At 39.3% G+C, this 10,774-nt stretch overlaps 3 protein-coding genes across 5 annotated transcripts in view; 2 read left to right on the top strand and 1 right to left on the bottom strand.

Annotated features, from left to right (window-relative positions):
• Positions 1–10,774, top strand: part of LOC146451341 (FAD-linked oxidoreductase DDB_G0289697-like) — a 48,158-nt gene that overhangs the window by 25,190 nt on the left and 12,194 nt on the right. Inside the window, exons 1-3 of one of the 3 annotated variants that reach the window (XM_085099337.1) lie at positions 4,956–5,221; positions 5,303–5,973; positions 6,089–6,158. The exons of the other annotated variants lie outside the window; for them this stretch is intronic. The gene's annotated coding sequence lies outside the window, so the exon portion shown is untranslated. Of the gene's footprint in view, positions 1–4,955; positions 5,222–5,302; positions 5,974–6,088; positions 6,159–10,774 lie in introns of those variants that run through there. 3 annotated transcript variants of the gene reach the window in all.
• LOC146451344 (uncharacterized) lies at positions 3,156–4,256 on the top strand. Its single transcript, XM_085099348.1, has 3 exons — positions 3,156–3,311; positions 3,434–3,500; positions 4,015–4,256. The coding sequence occupies exons 2-3, from the start codon at positions 3,434–3,436 to the stop codon at positions 4,158–4,160; spliced, it is 213 nt and encodes a 70-aa protein (XP_084955474.1). The 5' UTR covers positions 3,156–3,311; the 3' UTR covers positions 4,161–4,256.
• On the bottom strand, positions 7,836–10,518 carry LOC146451343 (uncharacterized). Its single transcript, XM_085099344.1, has 3 exons — positions 9,870–10,518; positions 8,748–9,259; positions 7,836–8,268 (listed from the first exon to the last, which is right to left on the bottom strand). The coding sequence occupies exons 1-3, from the start codon at positions 10,141–10,143 to the stop codon at positions 8,053–8,055; spliced, it is 1,002 nt and encodes a 333-aa protein (XP_084955470.1). The 5' UTR covers positions 10,144–10,518; the 3' UTR covers positions 7,836–8,052.

Genomic DNA, 10,774 nt, shown 5'->3' with positions numbered 1-10,774 from the left:
GAAAGCTTTTTGTTGATTTTTGTGTCTTTGTCAATTCATATATGCGTTTGAGAAGTGACAAATGCGTAATCAAGGACAATTTGCATAAGCGGGTTGAAATTTCATATGCCAAAGGTCTTCATCAACATGCCATGAATTTTGGCAATATTTTTGCGTTCAAGTGTGTTTTTCGGCAAACGATTAATAGGTAACCATATTATTTTACGTCAGCTTTGGAAGCCAACGATATTTATTTATCTACTGCGCATTTTATTCAGTTTAAACCGCTCTAGGAAAAAGTTAATTTATGCGAAAACTATGGAAACACGACAGGAGTCAAAGGGTTAAAGAATGATACTTGCCATTCATAAGTTCAGTATAGATTAATTAATAGTTTCTGTTGCATTTTATGCCTACGTTTCAGATTACAACTTTGCTTTCAGTACTTTATGTTTTGAACTTTGCTGCATTGCTTTTAGTACAAAGTTGTGGTTCACGTTGTAAGATTATATTTAACAAATCGACGGCAGTTTTCTATGGTCTATACTCTTATAGACCATAAAATGACGTCAAAAAATGTTCAAAACTCAAGTGGAACCACGAGCTGCAGGCGAGTGGTTTCACTGCCAAGTTTTGAACATTTTATGGCGTCATTTTATGGTCTATAATATATTGTTTATGTTAGAATAAAGTTACAGTTCTCTTCATACAAAATGTTTGTGGTAAACGATACCAGCTTAATCTCTTCTCACCAGTATTCTGTGCAACATTTTACAACCCTTTTTTTTTTTATCTCTATCCTATTTCCACTCCTCCCTCTTCGTTTTCATTTCAGTCTTATTTCCCTTTTCTTCAATTCTTTTATATCACATTTCTATACCAGTACTGCAGTAGACACATGCAGTCTGAGACTGCCTATTTTTCTTTATGTAAGGCTTTACTGACAGATGCTTCAATCGTCAATTACAGTGCGACGCACTGTAAATTCTCGATACCATCGACATTTGTGTAGAAATTATAAATCAGTTTTGAAAAATATTTTTTCGTGGTCTTGATGTTTTCATGGCACCACACGGCTCTCATGTGTTCGCACGCAAGTTTAAAAGCTCTAAAATAATTCTACCAAACACCAAAGACTATTTTCCAATATTTTCCATTCGTTAACGTTTATATAGAGACTAGAATTATTGCTACAGGAGCAGAATTGACACAGTTTTGAATTTCCAAACATTTTCCCCGGGTCGCTCAGTTGCTCAGTACACCAAAAATATTATCATGACGTGTAATTCGACGGTCGTTTACAAATCATTTGAAAACGAAAATGCTTTCTTCCAGGCAACAATCGATATTTTTTCTTTAGGTTATGTGCTTCAAGCTTTACGCATTTTACCCGTGATACCACCAATATTCGCAGAGAAATTGTTTTTTGAACATTTTGTTTTGGTGTCTACGGCTTCTAGAGAAGCGTAGACACTATGTCATCGGGTTGAGTGAAAGAGTGTAAATGCCACAGGAACCCCAAATGGAATCCTATCGAAAGCCGACGCTAATCCTCGACTGACCGAGATCTAAGTGATTGTATTTCCGGATCAGGACAATGGCGACAATACGGTAAATGATGTTTTCCGATATTGATTTGCTTTTTACTAATAGTTTACAGTCAACCCAGGTCACGCGTGAACAGTATTTCCAAGAATGAAATGAACATTCGAAGTTCTCTTTGTAATGTCCGACGTGTGAATGGAATGTTGGGCATTTCGCTGGAAATCGTTCTGAAAAAGACGCATTAACTGAAAAAAAGATTCAAAATACTTAGGAAACAATTGTTATTCTTGAAACATTCAATTTTGCAATGTAAAAAAAAATTCATAGCTTTATACCGTCAATAAGCTAGGGAAATTTATACGGGAACTCTGAAATCTCGCTTGCGATTTTCAAAACTGACATGTAAATTTCAAAACTCCGTTCAAATTTAAAAAATATCGTTCACGCGTGACCTGGGTTGACTGTAAGTGATGATTTGAACCAGAATTCTGTAACTTCTGTAATTTTCATCGCAAACGTACCCGAATTTACTGCGAGTGATCGCTTTGAACAAACACGGAGTGTCTTCAAATTTTACATGCGTGTTTGCACGCACGCAAAAAAAAAAAACTGAAAGTTTTTTGCCTCTGATAACAAATGCATCGTTTATTTCAATAAAATGTTTTGTTGGAAAAGCTTTTTGCTGATTTTTGTGTCTTTGTCAATTCATATATGCGTTTGAGAAGCGACAGATGCTAGATGCGCAATCAAGGACAATTTGCATAAGCGGGTTGAAATTTGATATGCCAAAGGTCTTCATCAACACGCCGTGAATTTTTAGCAATTTTTGCGTTCAAGTGTGTTTTTCGGCAAATGATTAATAGGTAACCATATTATTTCACGTCAGAAAACATTTGTTTTTAACCGCTCTAGGAAAAAGTTAATTTATGCGAAAACTATGGAAACACGACAGGAGTCAAAGAATGATACTTGCTATTCATAAGTTCAGTATAGATTAATTAATAGTTTCTGTTGCATTTTATGCCTACGTTTCAGATTAGAACTTTGCTTTCAGTACTTTATGTTTAGAACTCTGCTGCATTGCTTTCAGTACAAAGTTGTGGTTCACGTTGTAAGATTATATAATATATTGTTTATGTTAGAATAAAGTTACAGTTCTCTTCAAACAAAATGTTTGTGGTAAACAATACCAGCTTAATCTCTTCTCACCAGTATTCTGTGCAACATTTTTACAACCATTTTTTCTATCTCTATCCTATTTCCACTCCTCCCTCTTCGTTTTCTTTTCAGTCTTATTTCCCTTTTCTTCAATTCTTTTATATCACATTTCTACACCAGTGCTGCAGTAGACACATGCAGTCTGAGACTGCCTATTTTTATACTATTACATCATATTTGCAATGGATTTATCTAAACAAATTAAGATATTTCCAAGAAAAACAACTCGTGACCTGCCAGGGTTTCACATATTGCATGCAGTCTGAAGAAAAATTGTACAAATTGAAACAATGGAAGGTACGCACGTCTGCCTCAAAACACTATGATTTCCTGCCACAGCTGTAGAACAAGCAATTTCGGCCGAGAAAACTGAGAATAGGTTATGACACTTGCTTGAATATGCTGAGGCCTGTCACGCGCTAACTAGCTGAACCAATCAGCTACGAGAAGTCTAACATGATAAGAAGTGCGCTGTTTGGGTGTTTTAATCTGATGCGGAAACTTTGAGGTGAAACAACTGTAGCTTGAAAACCATTCTGTATTTCTAAGGGAACGTCTATAAAAGCGAGGTGAGTGGAGGATTTTTCTGTTGCTTTATGCGTCGTAAATTATCGGTTTGAATAAGGTGAATTACTGGGTGTTCGGTACATACTTTCCTTTCACTCATCGAAACTTATTTGCCGGTTTTCAGATGGAAGCTATTAAGCGTACCAAAGCAGCCCCGGAGAAACGCGGTGTTGAGCACAAAAAGGCCACAGGTACAAGAAAGCTATTGTTCTATGTTCATAACTAGCACACTAAACTAACTTCTGAGAGAGTTTCGAAAGCAGTTTGACAGAGCGAATACTCTCAACGGAGTCCCTAGCTAGCATGAACAATGATACTAATCGGAAAGAAATTAGTCGTCTAAAGGTTTACCAAGTTGATTTCTTCGGATGTCTCTAATTTATGAATAATATAAAGTAAAACTATCAGGGAGTAGAATTATATTATTGTCTCACATAGCTTTCAATCGAGCGGATGCTTCGCTAAGCAGATTCTCTTTTTTTTATAAACGCTTTCTGTCGAGTTGGAGTGCGTCAGGACACGGGAGTTATTTGGCTTTTCATATAAATAATTTGTCGACTTTTGGGAATGCCGAATTTACATATACTCCTCTACTGAACGATTCTCGGAATTTAACAAAAAGAGTCATTTAATTGCGGTCATTAAAACCGCATCCATATCCGGGAGATTTAAGGCTGATACACTTTTGCGTCGCTTTGTTTTCAGCTCCGCTGTCCTGTGCTGCTGAGATGCGCGCCTTGCCAGCTGCCTTCTCGTTGGCTGAGCCAATGAAGGATCCAGGCAATCAGATGCCGACCGCTTCGTACACGTTTGGAAAGGATGCCAATTCTTACAGTGACTGGGACTGGTAAAGAAAACCCGGCAACGCCACCATTAAAACAGGGGATTTATGATTGTTGAAATGATTGGAAATGGTGTTGTGTCAATAAAAGTAACTTGGAATATTATTTATGTCTCCTAATTTCTTTCTTGGTTGAATATCTTTATACTGTCGTAAACTCTTGGGATGAAATTCTACTTAATTATACATGTACTATATTTCTTTTAGAAAATAATTGAGACGTGAACATGATCTGAAAACAAACTTCTCGCTTAACGCATTTGGGCGCAATCATTATGATTTTCTTGCCCATTGTTATATTTATTTTGTTATATAATTGTCCCCATTCCGCAAACACGTGAACCTTCCCAAAAGAAAGCGCATAACTTTCTCAGGTGGTGGGGGAGGGGGAGGGGGAGGGAGGGGAAATGAAGAGGAAATTCCTAATAATAAATAGACTAATGGGGTTCTGCCGCTGCACGAAGTCGCATTTTCCCTAGAGGGCTGACAACATCGAGGTCGCACTTTTAACAGAGTGACTATAATGGAGTCGCATTTGCAACAAGACTGCCTCTGGATACTTTCACTAAACTCTTTTAGTTTAACGATCATGTCAATAAGTGGCTACGATAGGGTCTATGTACTAATAGGGTAGCCCAGGGGCTCTGAGAGGCCGGTGGTACATACTCAACAAAGGCTGATCCAAGTAAAACCTCTGGATCATTCCTACAATTTCCAATTAAACCCAAAACCACAAGGACGTAATTTTATCTTTACTGGCTTATTCTAAGTAAAGCATAGGCCGTTTCCGGGAGTCTTTTTTATGAGCATGTTTTCTCTTTCTCAGAAACAGCAGATAGAACAAAATGAACACGAATACTGTTAATCCCAATTATTGGTGTCGCGAATGGTAAAAGAGAAACGTGATACACTCTTAATTTAGTGTACTTTCCAATGAGATTCTCACCGCCAAAACAAGACAATTTGAAACGGCCAGCTAGCGTTTGCAAAAGTACAACAGAAAATTCTCGGTAACGTAGAACACCACTTGAAAATGAGAACCGAAATACCATTAAATACTAACTGCATATCGTCACTGACTTGTATTAAGAGACTAGCACAACCTCGTTCCCAGGCCCAAGCAAGGGAAAAGGCCCTGGGAACGAGGTTGAGACTAGCAGACAGTAATAGGAGGAAATACAAAACAAAACAGGTTTATTCAGGTTTGACTGGGCAAGACTCCTGACAAAGCTGTATTCTTATCAGTGACGATCAATCACTTGTTTATTGCATCAGTTCGAGGCAGAAACATGACAAAGCGTGCTGTGTTTGTTACCAGATTAGGTCATGTTAAAACATTGAACGTCATGTTGTGATCATGCAGCATCATCATCATTTCTTTGTCTCTGATCATAATTAACTTTCAGAGGAAGTAAAAATTTCTAGGAAAGGCCGGAACTTTCACTGGTGTAACTTGAGAAGGGGACATTACTCAGAAGACGATAGCTGACTTAAGCAATTTGTTGTCATTTTAAAAAATAACAAACGAATTTGGCCATTTTTATCGTTATTATTATTTATGAGCATATTCACAGAAATTTATAAGTACCACAAAACCTGCAAAACGTGTCCGTGTCCGTGCACCGTAGCACTATGGGATAGAGTAAAATCACTGAAAAACCTGTCAGTTACTAAGCAACAGAACATCAAAATGGCTTCAGTTATTCTAATAAGACATTCTGGGAGTGCCCTTACGACTTCAAAGTCGTTTGGAACTCACTCACTCGACACACGTTTGCACCAGCACTGTGAATTGTTTGGCAAGAATGTCTTCTTCAGGAAAGGTATGTTACCCCTTTTAACTTTTATATGGATATACTGCTTGTGCTTGCATTAGAAGCGTTCTTTCTCTCTTTCAGTTGGTTGTTCTCTTGATAAATTGTCGGTTTCACTTTACAGGTTGCACTTCCAGAGGCGGAAAACACGCTGCAGTCGGCGCGGGCTAAGCAACCGACAAAAGCTTCCAAAGGTAATAATCGTTTCGGTATATAAGCTGTAAAAACCATTTGACGTTATATTTTTGTTTCCAAATCCTCCCCTTGGTAAGCGAGGAGTCCAATTTTCTGTGCTAATCCCGTCAGTCAGTCATTCCGTTTACGTAAACACATTTTTAAGCGGTGCCACGAGGCAGAAATAAAAAGCCATAATTTCGGTTTTATGCAAGATTTTTAGGGTCCCTTCTTGTAGTTAAAACACGTGGAAGCATAATTCTAGCTGCAAAACGCTTATTAAACAGTAGTTTTCAACACCCTAGAACGATTTTAGCGTTCGAGTCACTTCATGTGATGGCGTAGACACATGCTTCGTGGAAGTGCCAGTGCTCATAAATTATTCAGTTTGACATCAAATTTTCGGAGAAAGGATGCGCTGTTTTGTTGCGGTCAATCAACGTGACTCCTAACTTAAAGCAATAATTTTATGTGAATCAAAATAATTTTTGTGATGAGTTGTCAAATTAAAAGCAACGTGAGAAGCATGATAGCACGGCAGCTCATGAAACGTTCAGCGTTTAAGCAATGATTTACTTGCAAGTACAGCAGTGTAGTGAATAGATAAGTTGGTGTTGGTAGACGAAAATCAGGGGGTACTCCTCGCAATTTTTAATGAGCTATACCGCTCGGTTCTCCAAACCCTAACCGAGTCTCAAACCAAAATATGTCATTTTCCGGTACCCATTTTCACACCTGGTTTTAAGAATCCATACACGTAAAAAAGAAAACTAAAAAAATGTACCAAGTCATTACAAAAGGATCCATTGAAAACGCATTTGTAATCTCGAGGGGCTAGCATTCACAAGACACCCAGTAAATACTCTTTAATATCTGATTAAATATTCTCTCGAACATACTTTCCGAAAGGCACCCTTTCTTTGCTGCCTGTCGTACTTACCACCCACGTATGGGAGAGCAGCATTTTTAGTGAGTCTGCATATGTTTTCTTTTGTTTTTCAGCGGTTCCGCTGTCATGCGCAGCCGAAGTGCGAAACACTTTGCCTGCTGCATTCTCATTGGTGGAAAAGGTGACCGACCCAGGCTTCCATCTGATAACAGCCTCGCACACTGCTTGCGAAAACGGAGACGTTATGTGAAGCTCGATTTGAAGGGAAAAGATCGTGAAACCTGACGCGGTGGATGTAGTTGGCAAACACGCTTGTTAAAAAATAAAAGTAACTGTAACCATATCGGTGTTTTTTTTTATGGGCATATGCAATAAACGTTTGTGAAATTTCATTAGATAGCACATTTGCTTCCCACTTTTAAGTGTTTGGAAATCTTAATGGAAACCTGCCATCGCATTGCACATAAAAAAGTTTTATTTCAAAAGGCGAACACCATTCGATATCAATCCCAACTGACAATGAAAACTACACACCGATATTTTTTTACATACTTTGTTTCTTGATTTTCTGCAATTTCCAACTTACCTAAGGAAAACAACTTCAAAAAAACTAACATATGTAAAAGTGCAGTAACAAAATCACGCAAGAAGAGAAACTGAAAAACTACTTTTTGAAACTCGAGCCACAATAACAGAGCTGATATTCCCTCAGGTAGCTGTGTGCTAATACGGGGAACTACGGATTTTAAAATACATCAGTGTTTTGCCCAAGATCAACAAAACAGATTTATTCAAGTTTGACCGGTCATGGCTTTTAACACAACTTTATTTTTGGTAGCCAATCATGGCCAATGGTTGCGCAATGCAAGTCAGAAACAAGTTATATAATCCAAGTTGTAGGATCTCTACTGCCCGTACTCGTTACTTAGGTAAACGGGCAGTACAAAATACCACAAGAAGGTTATATGGTCAATTACTGGCTACGGAATCTTCTTCTTTTTTGAAGTAACATGTTTGTGCGTAGTTCAGTTAGAATGAGTTCCATCAATACCCACAAGGTACCGCGCGAGGTGCTCGGACACCCTCAGACCGAGGCTCTGTTCTAACCAGAGCCAGGCTCCCCCCGGATTGCATTCCAGGAATATGACGTCATCACCACGCTCTAAAAAGTCGTAAGCACCAAAAACCAGGCCTGCTCTCTCGTGAAATTCTAGTAACCGTTCTTTCAATGACTCGGATATCTGTTGGGAGAAAATTAAATTTAATCAACACATGAGCCGAGTGTTAAGGGAAGGGAAAACAACAGCCATTTAAAATGATATAATTTGATCGGTAACATTGCGCTCTCAAATAAACTATAATTCACAAAAAAATATACTGTGCTGTGCTGTGTTGCACTACATTGCACTGTACTGTGCTGTACTGTACTGCACTGTATTGTGCTGTGGTGTGTTGCACTGCACTGCATTGCTCTGTACTGTACTGTACAGTACTGTACTGTACTATACTGTACTGTGCTGTACTGGACTGAAGCCTTTATAATGTGACCCATTAATTAAGATACAGCCTAAGTATTGAATACTTCAGTGGGGCACAAGTTAACGTAGAAGGACTTCATAAAATCCCACCTGATAGGAGCTGAGAATGAAACACGGTCGTAAAATCGCGCTCTGCAAAAGCTGCTTCACGGTGATATTTCCTAAAATACTATAATGTGTACCTGAGCTTCACTGTAAAGCTCTTCTTTGTCCTGGCACCGTCTCCAATCCAAGCGATCTTTCTGCTCGTCGAGTGTCTGCGAGGCGATGCGAGCGACAAACATCTCGCGACCAACAACAGTGATGCGTAAATCAGATTTCCTTTCCACCAGCTCCTGAAAAATGGCCGGACACTGAGCAATGCTGGACTGGGACCGCGATGGAAACTCTCTGGTGATCTCAGTGGTGTATAACAGCTTGTTTGGTGGCAGGAAAAGCGGAGTTAAACTCTTGAATATCACTCGTCCATGGTCCACTTTGTCGAAGAGTTTCTCTACCGCTTCTGGGTTGTTTGTGATGGTGGTCCTAGGCACTGTCAGTCCAACCTGCTGCGCGAGTCGTAACTGATGCGGCTTGCAATTAAGCAGCTCCGTGACAGCCAGAGGATTCAACCATCGAGCGTGGGAGAGATACGACGCAAGCGAACGAATGACCGACTTCCACTCCTTCAAGGCGAAGTCTTTGGCAATCAGACCTTTCAGAGTGGAGGGAAAATGACCCTGAATTTTAACCGTGGAGCATTTGCAGGCGAATTAAAATAGACAATGGAAGTCAAACCTTACTGTAACTATTGTTGACAATGATATTTCAGTTTAGATCCAAAAGCTTATGATATTGATTGCTTCTATGAAAACACAGTTTCTGGGAAATTCGCTCATGACATGACATGTCAGGAACAGTGGGAATAGCAACACTGAAACAGGAAGAGTTTTTAAGTAGTCTTCCGGTATGAAAATGAAAGTACATGAATCATAATTATTCAGTGCTTGGCAAGGAAAACTGCAGTTGAAGTAGATGGAGCTAAATAGAATAGTTTATCGTTCTACAATGCAGGTTCCGGCAGTGGCCCTCGTTACTGCGTTTATTTCTGCCGCTGTTGCAGCCGATTCCCGAAACTGAAAGGAAAAAAATTAATTTCTAGCACCCAAGTTTATAATAAAACTTAAAACTGTCTGAAGCCTGACTAAAACCGTTGTAAGATTGCCGTGGAAGATCACTCATGATAAATGGCGGAGCTGTGCATGTAAACATCAAGGTATAATGTTTTACTGAAGTAGGAGCATTAGGTGATTCAACAACCCTACCTTGGAGATCTTCATTTGCCGATAGAACGGCGGGCTTCCACCGATACCACACAGATCTGATCGATTCCGCAGGGATGCGTTCGCCGTCCACAACAACAACGCAACCAGTGGTATGCTCGGAGATATTGCCTGTGGTGATTTCGATGAAATGGCTTCCAATCAGGGGGTTGAATAGCACGACTCTAGCCTCACTGTCCAGAGATTTGACGTGTTTGTCGACTTCTTGTATGTGAGGATCCTCTGCGCTTCCAATACATAGAATTGTGTTTGCCATGATTAATGAAAAGTTTCTACTTATCCAAGCGAGCAGACACAATGTCTTGAGGTTGAAGAAATTCCTGAATTTCTTGGAAACCGCCGAGACGCAAAGTTCTGAGATTATCAAGCGAGACGGGAAATACCGACCAAATTTGAAAGTGAAATTTGCAACTTACCTATAAGTCCCTAAGTAAAATTTCCACACTGCGCTTATAATACAAAGAACTATTTTGGAAAAGCGTTACTCATCAAAGCCAATATGGTTTTACTTTTACGGGTTGGAGTTTTGCCAGTGCTGCCTTTTTGTGTGGTTCAAATGATTTTGTTCCTCTGTAACGCTCACGTGTTGCAGTCTTGTAAACACTGCAACGTTCGGTGCAATAATATCATATGATCGATAGACCGCACAGTTGACTGGTTAGACTTAATTATTGGTGTTGCGCAGGGAAACGTATTTTCTAAGAAAACTGACAATGAAAACAGTGATTAACATATTGCTGCGAAGGAAATTGTCCTTCCAAGGGACACAGGATAAAAAAAACCCTGTAAAAAACGTACCGAATTTGACAGCAAGTTTCAATTCGTCATCTTCCGCTTAAGATCCTCAAGACAATTTTCGCCTTGAAATTAAATTTTGGCATCCAGAT

This window comes from Pavona decussata, unplaced genomic scaffold, assembly GCF_977016875.1.
Source record: "Pavona decussata unplaced genomic scaffold, jaPavDecu1.1 SCAFFOLD_391, whole genome shotgun sequence".
In the NCBI taxonomy this organism is placed as follows: Eukaryota; Metazoa; Cnidaria; class Anthozoa; order Scleractinia; family Agariciidae; genus Pavona; species Pavona decussata.
This window is presented reverse-complemented; position numbering and strand designations above follow the sequence as displayed.